This window comes from Nestor notabilis, unplaced genomic scaffold (assembly GCF_000696875.1).
Source record: "Nestor notabilis isolate BGI_N333 unplaced genomic scaffold, ASM69687v1 scaffold19102, whole genome shotgun sequence".
In the NCBI taxonomy this organism is placed as follows: Eukaryota; Metazoa; Chordata; class Aves; order Psittaciformes; family Psittacidae; genus Nestor; species Nestor notabilis.
This window is the reverse complement of record NW_009917401.1, coordinates 22,806-35,530: the sequence shown is the minus strand read 5'-3', so window position 1 is coordinate 35,530 and position 12,725 is coordinate 22,806. Positions and strand designations below refer to the sequence as shown.

Sequence of the window (12,725 nt, the reverse complement as noted above, 5' to 3'; positions counted from 1 at the left end):
CCCTATTATTACATGAATAGTTTTGAGTAGGATAGGAATCTGACTTGAAAGACTGCTCATGTCACACTTCAGCAGACAGAAGCTTATGTCTTGGTATGTAATATTTGATTAGAAAAGTCCAGATTATGGAATGAGTTCTGAATAGACACAGCCCAGCATATGTGGAGCAGCTTGTGCAATGCAGATTTCTATAATGATAAAAACTTTTATTAGTGGGCTCTAAATTGTAATCTGCTAGAATCAGCTGGGAGCCCTCTGCCTTGAAAAATCAGGGTCCTGATCATTACCTGAACAAGGTAGTTACTAACACCATAGCATTCTATTGTTTATAATGCCAATCTAAAATTATATGAAAGTACTGTGTGATTTTGTTCTTTGTTCAAACATTGATTTCTGAAGATCCAATATAGAGAGAGATGTTGAAAATACCAGAAAGCTACAACTGTCCGTGTGAAGTCCTTAAGTTTGTGAATGTCAGTTCATTAACACAAGATGTGCACTTCATTATTTCTTTTTATTTTCAATTTTCTTTAAATCAAACCAGTCCAAACCCCATGAAAAATTATTTTTGTTGAACACTATATCTGCTTTGCCCATCCCCTGTGTTGCAGATTCCCATAGCTTCATACCTGTGTTTGCTTCCTGATTTATACAAACTTTGTTTTGCAGTCCATTGTTTCATCAATCTTTCTTTTCTACTCCATTCTTTCTTGCTATTCTTTTTCTCGTCCTTTTTCTTTTGTTTTCTTTTTTTTTTTTTTATCTATGTTATTATTTTAAATTTAAGTTGGAAAACACTCTGGATCGTCGAACATCTTTTGAGAAATTCACACGCAATGTGGTAAGTTTGTTGCCTCGGAAGACTAGTAAACTTGATGGGACATCCTCTCCCCTCCCCCTCACTGACCCTATTTTCCCTTTTTGCTTATTTAACCTGACAGTTAAAAGTGTATTCATCACAGTTTGCGAATTTTCCTAGGAATATCAGTTTTATAATGTGCTTTCATTACAACCCCTTCTCCCTAGTCCCTTTCCCACTGACCTCAGTAGTCTCACATGGAGGAATGGACCTTTGGGAGCCATTTTTTTTGCAGTGGGAAGCAGGATAATTCATGCTTTTAATAAGACAAATAATTTTCTTTTTTTTTTTTTTTTTTTTTTTTTTTTTTTTAAATTGTAGAATCTGTGCAGACCTGCTTGGTGGTGTTCCTTTTTCTGGTACCTCCCAAAATACTGAGTCTAACACCGTTTGAATATATTAGACATCAATGCTGTCTCCTTTTTATTAAACTGAAAAGGAGTTTGTCCTTTTTTTTTTTTTTTTTTTAAATTGGCACAGGGCAAAATAAGCAATAGTAATTTCGCTATCTTCCTTAATGTCTAGCACAGTTTCTTCTGGACCAAAGATTTCATGCTGATGGTGTGCAAGGGTTTGATTGGGATTTCATTTTGATAATGGACTACAAGAACTGATTTTTTTAAATATAAAATTTCCAGAAGCTATTCCGCAAAGGTAAAAATGAAGGCTGGTAAATTTGCTGTGGGCATTCTCCTGCCACCTGCCAAAAGATCCACTGATTTCCTGATATGTGGGATTCCTTTTACTTATCCAGTTTCTTTGGACTTTTTTTAAACATTGTGAAAGTGCAAACTAAAGCATTCAACGCATTTATTTTTGTAGGGCAGAAACATCCCTATTTTCCCATGCCATAAAAACTGTACACCAACACTGAGGGCGAGCACTAACCTGTTATGAAAAGAGGTAGAAAGATCTTGGATTATACTCAAGTTTGTCTGCATTGTCTGTTGAATTGTGCAGGTGACGCTGCTGTGTGTGTGCGTGCGTTCGTGGCTTTTTTGTGACCTGGTTAGTGGAGCTGTGTGCGTTGAAATGGAAAATATGAGAGCTTTCAGCAAAGATCATGGTTTTTGTTTTTTAGTTTCTAGGGAAGGAGAAGCAGTTCTCAGAAACTGCCTTCCATATAATAAGGCTCAAGAGATTTCCTCCACTATTTAAAATATATAAATGTATATATATACTTTCTAGTAACCAAAAAAATAAACAGTGAAAGAACAAAGTTTTGTGAGGCTGTGGGAATATCTCACATGTTAAAACAAAACTGTAATTCTTTAACTACTTTCTTATAGGTAAAGGCTTCCTGTAATATGCTTTGAATCCACTGTAATCAGGAAGAAATTTGGATTCAATGGGACAAAGTCAGTAAAGGACACTAGAAAGTAAATAAACAGTCACAAAGGAAACTATCCCAATGATTGAAACAAAAACCCCTCTGTTTTGCATGGTGGTGTTGCCATAGCATGTTGCAGTGTGATTTGTGTGTTGTCTAAGCAGGTTGATCTACAAAACAACATTGTACATGATAACATTATACATGATAATTGTGTGATAATCCCATAGAAGTTCCCTATTAATAAAGAGCTTATGTTAATAAAAGAGAGTGTAGAGAGGAGGTAGTACATCTGGGACCTCTGAGAGTCAGGCTTGATCCCAGTCACGGTGCCTGGCGAGCAGCAATAATTTTTATTCATGGGAGTTTAAATAGCCCACAAATCAGAAGTTGGTTATGGTAAAGAGTATGTAAACAGATGGCTATAAGGAAAAAAAAAGCAAGCTGCAGACAGATATGAGGAGAATAGAGCACAAAAAGGGAAAAAGTGAAGACAGACTGGGAGGCACTAAAATGACTCTCTGATAATCCCTCTTAGAGCAGTGTTACTGATCAACCAGCAGTTCTGTGCACAAACACTGAAGCATTATGCCCTGCAGGTGTGCCCAATTTTCATCGTGCTAATCTCAGGGCAGAAGTACCAGAATAGCGGGATGCCAGAGATGCAAGGCAGGCCCAATAAACCAGCTGTGAGCTAGAAATGGGAATGAGGATTTCTGGATGTGAAGTGTTAGTGCTTCAATAGAAGAGGGTGATTGTTTTTTCACAGAGCAAGCTATAAAATAAAAACTGTGGCTTTGCTTTTCCTCAAACTACTACCTGTGAATCCGGGTGGAGTCTGTCAAGTCATGTCAGGTATGAAAGTAAAACATGGCACTGCTAGATCTATATCCTCCATTAGACTGGCAGCTCTGAGGCTTGCAAATTAATCCACTATGTCAGGATGCTCAGGTGCAAACCTTTTCTTCAAGACGACTGACTTCACATCACCCACTGCCCCAGGAGCCCTTGCCACCAGGCATCCTTGTTCTTCTATTCTTTTTTCTTGGTTATGATGAGTTTATAACATGCAATTATCTACCCTGGTACAGCAGGGTATGAGGGAAACATTTCTCAGAATATCCTACAGTGTACTGATTAACTTGTTCAACTGTGAAGTGAGGGACTGTGGTATAGATCTGTCTTCTGATGAATACAGAAAATAGGTGTGAAACAGGTCTTCTACAACCTGGATAAATGCTGTCATCTCTGAATGATTTAGTTAGATGAAAATTACACTTTCTCTTCTGCTCTGATGGTTTAGAAAATTTAGACTAATTTTCACTGGGGTTTTTTTTCTCACTTATATCAAAGTGGGTTTGTATTGAACTAAATCAGACCTCAGCTTTTTTCCATTTGAAGTGTTTAAAAAAAACCATGAACCTTGCTTGTATCTACAGACTGAACCTGAGAAGATGACCTCGTAATTCATAACCTGATTTGTTAAGACAGAGACTCTAAGAGTCTCCTGGTCAGTCATAAATGAAAGTGGGTTATATTTGCTACACAAAGCATTAGTTAAAGTAGAAAGCTTAGAAACTTTGTAAAGACAATCCCTTTGTACTACTCCTTGAATTAAGTGTAAATAACCTAATATGTTGAGTCATTATTCTAGTCTGATGGGGAAAAAATAAAAGTGGAGTTATATACACAGAAAAACCCTAGGCTCAGCTCTGCATTTCTTTGACATTGGAGAGTTTTCTTTCCAGAAAACTTTGAATAAGGTGCTGCACTTTATGAAAGCCCTAAATGCTCAGCTTAAAAACATCAGCTATTTAGCTTGCTCTATAGATCTTATTGTGCAAAATCACTAATGCCCTTGGCAGTAAACAACAGACAATATACATAGTGTTAGAAACAGGTCTGATTCACGTACAATATAGATGAAGTGACAGCAAACTGGCATTTGCTATACGTAATATTTATTACCTAACACTTTGTAGTTTGCTGATGAGTAGTAAGCACGGCTATCCTTGGTTTGCCTTACTTACTTACACCCCAGGGAATTGCATGAAAATACAGAGCCCATACACTTCAGCACTACCGGAATGATGCTGTTAGATAAGTGCATTGCCTTGGAGTAACGTGGGCAACCACAGGTGGCACAGCTCTGACTCCAAGGCACAGGAGAAGTGACAGTGTACTCAGTGATCCCCCCTGACCAGCTCAGCCACTCAAGTTTTTCTTTGTGAATAATTACGGTCTAGTCACCTGCAGCTCCCTAAGGAAGTGAGTATGGAAGCTAAAGGTGTAAGTCAGAGAGCCTGAGAATTTCATTTCTTGCTATAGTAGTAGAGAGAGGGAAATCAGATGTTTCTGTGTCATTCAAAAACGGAAATTCTTTTGAAGAATTCACATGGGGAAAAAGAATCTATATTTAAGAAAAACATAAAAATCAAAACTACTTCAAGTGCTAACATCTACATTGCAGAGAATAAAACAGGAGAATATGCCCCGATAATGTTGATGGGGAGAAAGAGGTCCTTTAAAGAAACCTTTTGTCTTATATTTCTTCTGTGCATGTGGGATTTGTGATGGGTGGCAGACTTAGTCTTTGCAAGATGCCTTTGTGAGTGCTACGCTGGTGCTTAGCTGTGATCAGCAGCCTGGAAGCCTGAAACAGAGATCTTACTTAGAGGGAAGTGGGCTAATTTAATTTTCACCCCATGCAAATTTTCTTGTCCCACTAGGAATCAAGTTAACGGGGCAAGAATGTGCAGTCTCCCTCCTCAGGGCTGCCTGTAGGAACCCTCCATCATCAACATGTTGGTGTCATGGCTTCAGGCACCACCACCAGTGTTAAGTTTCATCTGTTGCTGCCCAGTTAGAGAGAAGGCAGAAAGATGTGCTGGCTGCAAGTTTGTGATGTTTTATGGAAATACAGCCAGTACAAAATAGACCAAACTCAGTTCAAATGTTAAACTAGAGAGCCATAAGCTGATAATGACCTTCACTCATAACATCATAAACAAGACCCCATTTAATAACTCTGAGTTTAAAACTATACCCATACCCTTTCCAGCTGTCTTCTCCCACTTACCTGGAAGAAATTGCTGACCAGAGTTCTTTGATATTTTCCCCCTCCAAATCAGTAACATTAGACCATTTCATGCATGAGATGTGAAATGTGAAGGCCATTGAACACAGCACATTTTCAGAGGCTCAGTCCAGTGTCACTTAACATGACATAGCAAATTATGGTCTAGAGATGGAAATTAAAACTCATAATAATAGCTTCCTCAGTTCTTATCAGTGAGGGATAAACTTTCTAGATTAAACCAGTGTAACTTCTTGTCGTGTTAAAATCTATCCCTTTATTGAGAAACAAGGCAGATAATATATCAGTTTAACCAAGGATTTATTTGTATTCGCACAGGTAAAACTTACTTACACAAGGCTCTATTGTGCCAGAGCAAAAGTCCATCTAGCACTGAAATTCCACCAAGGGCTAGCTTTTTCTTGAAAATATCATTGTGAATAAGCTTCAGTGCAGTATCACCTTTGGGACCTCATGTTCAGTGTGCAGTCATGGAAGAAATCCTAATTAGACTTTTGAACTTCCTTCAGGTCAGTCCTAAAACTTAACTCAAAAATAGCTAGTCAGAAAAAAAAAAAAATCACAAGGCTTTTATTTAACAAGTACAAAACAAGAATAAAAATAATAAGTATTTATAGAAATTAGGGCTTTTTCCATTTCAGGAAGAAGATGGCTTATTGATTTTTGACTAAAAAGAACTGATGAATTAATCGAAATTTTTAGTTTGGATTTATAATTAGTCAAAAAATCTAGTTTAGGGGTTTTTAGGAATGATGCCCAGGCTAATGTGGAAAATCAAAAAGAGCATCTGTAAGACATGCCAGTGAGGACTGGCCGCCTTGTCCTACTCTGCAGTGACTGGAGCAAAGCTGCTGTGCTGGAAGAAAAGAGCTGGAATAGTACTTGCACAGCCAGGCCCATTTAAGTGAGGAGCCAGTGGGTACTGTTCAGGTATTAGGCCAGTGTCTGCCATTTCCCACCTGACAAACATTTACCTGAGTCTTAAGCTACTTGTAGGAATGAGAACTGCTGAGAGGTATAAAAACCTGAAGGGTCAGGCCTCGGACAAGTTTACTAAACGTATTTGTTTAGTGCATTGGTGCCTTGGAAAATCTTATTTGTTACCCCACACTTCAGATACACCCCATCTGGCAAGAGTTTGTAGTTTAATCACAAGTGAGAGCAGCTCATCAGTAAATGGAAACATTAGCGCAAAAGGAGAAAAAATCTGGGAGTGTCAGCCAATCTGGAATGAGCTTAAATAGGAACACAGTCGCTCACACGCTGCCTTCCTGTTGGTGTACTGCTCCAGGAAGCAGTATGGCCATAATGAGAAAGGAAGACAGGACTGCAAATCCCTGTGATAGGCAGGATTTTCCTCCACATGCAACCACTTAGCACTGCAGCTGTGCTGACAACTTGAGCCCCAAATTCAGTAAATGCTAACCTGCTCCCCTTTCCTCACATGTCTGAAAGAGAAATACACCTGCACGGGTGGCTGAGAGCAATGTCCCATGCTGCTGTGGAAATCAAAGCAGAATCCTGACTCGCTGCATGGTGCTAAAGCAGTTCTCCTGTGCTTAAGGAGCAAAAGCTGCTTAATCTTAGAAAGGGACTTACTGTTCCTGCTCCTGCGCCACTCCAGATGTGCTTCTCTCAGGGTCTGTTTCTGTACTGGCTCTATGTGTAGTGCACTGCTGATCCTGCCCAGCTGCAGGTGTGTCACAGATAGGGAACAGGGAGAGCAAGAGGGTCGATTCTCTCTCTGCATCTTATTTTGCTCACAGCAGTGTTCACACTGTTTCTCTGTTTCCTGGTCAGATGCATGAAGTTCTCATTTCTAATCTACCAGCACTGGTCCTGTGCTGGCAATAAAGAAACCTGAAAAAGGAGTCATTGAGGTTGCTTAGCAGAAAAGAAAAGAATTAATCTTCTAAAGAGAAAAGGCTTGATCTTCCCATACCATACATTTCCGCTCTAGCCCCTATATAAATTTCATAATGATTCCTTATAAGCCACATATGTACAGAGGCTGTTGCTGGCTTGTTTGCCGGCTTACTTGTGGTATTAGTGTCATGCTGCATAAATAGGTCAGTCAGCACGTTTGTATTTAGCAGCTCATACATCTGCACATGATTTTGTAATTTTCCCCCTATATTCTCTGAAAGTACAGTAAGAAGGACAATTCTATGTTAAAGAGTTTATACACTAAAGTAGGGACTGAACACCAAAGTTAATTGATTTAGGATTCTTAGATGTACTTGTTAAACTGCTGTGCTGCCTCCTCAATCTCTGACTCCCTTGTCAGGATATGTGGGTGGGGTCTCATTTTTGCTTGTGTATTATTAGTAAAATTGTTAAATAGTTTCAACTCATATGTCCAGAGTGCACCGATACAGTCAAAAATCCTGTTTAGAATTTGGCCATATACTTATAAATATTAGTAGCAAGAGTATATTGGAAAATATTAAGGATTTCCATTCCATTCTTCAGAAAAATATCTACTACTTATTCTGACTTCTTTTCCAATTGTTCTTTAATCTCATTAGCACAGGAAACATTTTCCTATGTGTGATGACTCATGTGCTACACTTCTAAAAACTGGCTTATTAGATGTAGTTTCCCAAATCAAAATTTGTCTTGGGGAAATGCTATTAACACTGTATCTGAAAGAAATAGCTAGGCTCAGCTCTTAAATTACAACCCATAAGGGGTGATCCTTACTTCAGCCTGTAAATTGACTAAATCTAGAAATCTCCTAGAAGTGATAATTCTGAAACCCTAACATACAGAGCTAAAGTAAAAGTATACTCTGGAACAGAATTTGAAAGAAATATTCTGTAAACTGAAAAATAACAAATCCCTGCAGACCTGAATAAAAAGGTGGGATAATTCTGTATTTGGGGCTGCCATGGATTCTGTGTATTAAAAGCTTATTTTCACAATCACAATCACAGAATTAAGCATGATTCGGAGTAAACATGGAAGATCTCTTAAGGACGGTGTATCTTCTAAGCTCTCACTTTTCCAATCATAAGATAAATTAGAGCTATTAGTACCTGGAAAAAGAACATATGTTGTTGTTGTTCACATGGGTACTTCATATGTAGAAGTGTAATATTCTCTGAGGCAGGGAAGAGAGGTGCAGGAGAGGACCATCCCAAGAATTTACTATCACCGTAAGGCTTAAGAGAAAAAGTATTCAGAGAACAGCAATATCCAGGAAGCAAGTGGTGTACAATACAGAAAAAAAACCCATGACAACTGTCAGTATCTATAGGAAAAAATTCAAATAGTATGTAGAATAAGGTTATACAATTCAGATCAACTAACAGCTAGGTTTTGTGCTGCTTTTAGGTCAAAACTTCCTAGTTTATGTAATATCACAATTAATTCCTGAGATGCTAGAAGTTTGTTATGGTTCATCTAAAAATCCTAGGAAATGTACAACTCCCAGATAATCAATTGTGGATAAGAATAAAAACAATATTTTCACAGATTTTATCCTGCAACAAAAGCTGCTGCAGCTTTGCAGTATTGAACAAATTGTTTTAATAACTAGTAGAGAACACCTGGTTTAATTGTTTTAATTAACTGATTTATGCGGGTCAGTATTAAAGGGTACTCGTACATATTTAGAGAAAGTAGCTAGGCCTATAGACCTCTAAAATTAAACATAAAAACTTAATGAAAGGCAAAGATAAGCATACGCTAAATATCTTCTGAGATTATGTCCAAGGCTCACAATCATGAATTCCCTAACAGAACACTGAATTTTAGACGTGCTGTTTGAAACTGTATTCCAGTGCCACACAGCTGTTGAGACTTTTTTGACTTTTTAAAAGGAAAATATGTCTTAATATAGCAACTTTCCTGTTACATTAAAGGAAAACATAACTTCAGCCTTAAGAAGGGTCAAGAAGCTGTGAATTTAATGTAGGTAAAAGCAAGACAGCATGCCAGGAAGAACACTTTCCGTCTTTCAAAGAAGCGAGTATTAGTACTGTCAGGTGATACTGTGAACCTGATGGATGAGCAGTCTAACCCAACACTGCAGATCATGAGTTCCCTTCAAAATTGTATTGTAGGAGAAATAGTCATCCTAATTCTTTCACCTTGTATTTCATAGCACAAAATAAAATATTTACTGTTACTTTTGTGAAGACCTACTGTGATATATTGTATCTGAGCCACTGCCCGAAACAAACTTGCAGATTCCTGTAAGCATAAATTTGATTGATAATGACAATAGATATTAAATTGTGGAATTCTACTGAGTTATAATACAGCAGATGACTTAACAACTCATTGATATGGCAGAATAAATAATTTACCGTTTACTGCAGAAAATGTAGCATTTCCCCACAGCTACAGTATTTCTTACTGTAATCTACTTGAAATCAGTTTCATTTTTCTGAGTTGTGCAGTTAAAATTAATACAATAAATGTAAGTATTAAATACCTAACCGGAGAGTTAGAGCCATCTTCTATTTAATGTTATGATCTATTTGGTTTACATTATCAGGGTATGCCAGTAGTATATTGAGGAGTATTGTAAGCTTGCTGTGCCAGCTCTGCCTTTGTTGGATCAGAGCCACAGTATGATGGCCCTAGGGGAGCTGATTCCTTTTATGTGGTCTTAGGAGAACTAATTCTTGTTATGTGGTTTTATGGCTTTTGTCTGGCTCAGCTAAAGCTCAAATCTGCCTGAAATATACCATGGTGACATACCCAGTGCCATCCTCTTCATGCTGTAGGCCTAACTCTTGTGGGCCAGTCATTATATCCTGTTAAAAGAATGTACTGTAAAACTGAAACTGCATCCTTGCAAAAGGAGGAACGATGAGGAAAATAAAAGTGTGGAAATCCAAACACCTTCAAAGCAGTGTTATGCAGTCACATGTGGTACACCTGACCAATATTCTTCATAATTAGTAAACAAAGTCTCAGCAAACCAATAGCTGCATTCATGAAAAAGCTGCTTTCCCACCTACATGCAATCTGCCTCTTGCTTTCTTACCTTTAAAGTAGCTTTTTGTCTTCTGTGACAGAGCTACTGCAGTTTGCACATTCATCTTTGTAGCACAAGGTGCTCTCACTTCTTCAAGTTCTGGGTATGACTGACAGCAAACCCCACAGCATTAGTTTCTCATCAGCCAAAAGCAATCTCATTCAAAAATGGCCTTTAAATTTGCTGGCTTATTCTGTGAAATAACCTGGCTGGCTGGCAGTGCAGGTGTTTCAGCGTAAGGGTTTCTGCTGGTTTAAGATTTGACAGACTCCAGTTGGTGCCCCTAGTTATTTGACAGTGATGTGGCAACACTGAGTGGTTGCTGATGAACAGGTTTGCAGTGATCATGCCTCTGTTTTCTGTTTTTGTTTTTTGTTTTTATCTTTTCCTCAGGGGAAATCGCTCACATCAAAGAGGTTAACCAGTCTAGTGCAGTCCTACTAAAAGGATCACCTTGTAGCATGGAAGCAGACTCAAATCATTATACATACTTTGTAGCTCACTGATTGCCTGACTCAGAGGACAGTAGAACAAGATGTTGCATGAGCAAGGACCTGACTTGTTTTCTTTTGTGTATACTAAGGCATTACAGACTCCGAGGGACTCTCTAGCCTTTCGATGCCACCATTTCGAAAACTGTCTGCTCACTTCCTCCTTCATATCAAGCTGGATCTGTGTCTTTTTATTTTCTGCAAGCTCAAGTACAGTGAAAAAAAAGCTTCTGCTAGGCACAGTTTATTAAAAAAAAAAAGCAATCAAAACCTGGAAGAAATGTAAAATATGCATATATTAATAAATATACATATGGCATCACATTTATTGCACAATAAATTAGCACAGAAGGTTTCATTTCACTGATGTATTCACATTGAGAAAGAAAGCCTGTGTCTTTGTCTGTTGTCTGTATATTCTCTGTTAATGTTTCTTGCATTTATTTTTATACCATATTTAAAAAAGAACACCTTTTATTCCAGATGTATTAAAGCTGATCCTTTCTCTGTAAATTTGTGTATGTTTATATTGTTGTTTTATCTTTCATTAAAAGATGCAGAATCTCTTTCCTTTGGGAAGTTTGAGATTTTAATATTGAATCTGAAGATTAGTCAAGAGCAAAATCATCCCCAAAAGTTACATACCTTGTGCTTTCTAAAAAGTGACATGAAATGGCATTTTCTTTCTCTCAGTGACACCTAATCAAACACACTTTATTGATAATCATTTACTTTTTCTTTTCTTTTTATCAAGCTAGCAGCAGAGAGACCTTTCCAGCTTGCTTATCATCACATAAGCAAACTTTTCTTTAAGCTAGATCCGTTCTGTCATAGTGCAGCCTGCACAGTGATTCAGTCGCTACCCAAGCCCAGATCGACTGAACTGAATTTCTTTAGGAACGGACATGAACAAAGGTGGCTGAGAACAGAAGTGTATACTTGCTAAACAGAAAGGACAGTGTTTCCTTCTCCTTGTCACTTGTGAGCCAATGCACCGTTTTAAACTGAAAAGGTAGTGGTTTGGGAGTGTTACGTGTACTATCTGTAAAGCAAACCTTGGTTAGTAAGCCAGGAAGCTGTCATTTTAATTCAAGGGCTCTATTCAGGTGTGCTGTTGAATGTCTGCTGCTGAGGTTACTCACACAGACATCTATTGACAGGTTTATGAGAGCATATAGACGTTTCCCATGAGGTTGCAGATACGGATCTTTTGAAGTTAAACTGAACTGTAACCAGAAATCCCTGCTCGGCCTAAGAAACAGCAGTTTTGACTGGCAGAAATGACGTAAGGATGGTAGGCAGAACTCTGAGTTGAAAAACAGCGAGGCAAACAACAAAATGCTGATACCTCCAGGGCATTGTAGGGTGCATAGGACAAATAACCCTTTTTAGCAATGCACAGGATAGGCTTAGGACAGCCAACTCTAGCACCATCTGTCATACTGACTTTGGTTTGATATTGAGAAACAGGAGTCTTGTTTTGAAGGGACTACCAAACCTAAAAATGCACAAAGTGGGACAGTCATAGACACAATATAAGACAATAAATTTGAATACAGTAATGCTATAGTCATCTCATTTAGCATCAGATACCTACCTGCACTGTTGCTGCTAGGGACAGGGCTCTTGCACAGAACAGCTGTGGGCAGAAGGGAGCTAAGCTGCCTTCTGCAGGGAATGCTCGCTTCTCTGTTGGCTCTGTCAGTAGCCTGGTGCAGCCATAGCCCTAGCTGCAGCATCTCAAAAGAGATGCTGGATGAACCCAGGCCAAAATGCATTATAGATCACTGTGAATGGATGTTCCCCAGATTTAGCTGAGTTGGGGGTTCTGGTGGTTTGGAATTTTTATTTGTTCTTTGTTTTCATGTGCCACTGTGTTTCTGGTTTCTAGCTAGGATGGTAATCACTGCTTTCAAGTGTGTCAGGTTTTGTTTGCATATTCTACTAAGCTTTTATCA

General features: G+C 38.4%; 1 protein-coding gene across 1 annotated transcript in view; it reads left to right on the top strand.

The window, feature by feature from the left end:
* The window catches only part of RGS7 (regulator of G-protein signaling 7), a gene marked incomplete at its 5' end in the record, with an annotated part of 124,613 nt that extends 113,280 nt beyond the window's left edge, over positions 1–11,333 (top strand). The window contains 2 exons of the mRNA XM_010009216.1: positions 1,682–1,762; positions 10,670–11,333. Of these exons, the coding sequence (XP_010007518.1) occupies positions 1,682–1,756 (75 nt within the window). The remainder of the gene's footprint in view (positions 1–1,681; positions 1,763–10,669) is intronic.
* Between the last annotated feature and the right edge of the window lie 1,392 nt (positions 11,334–12,725).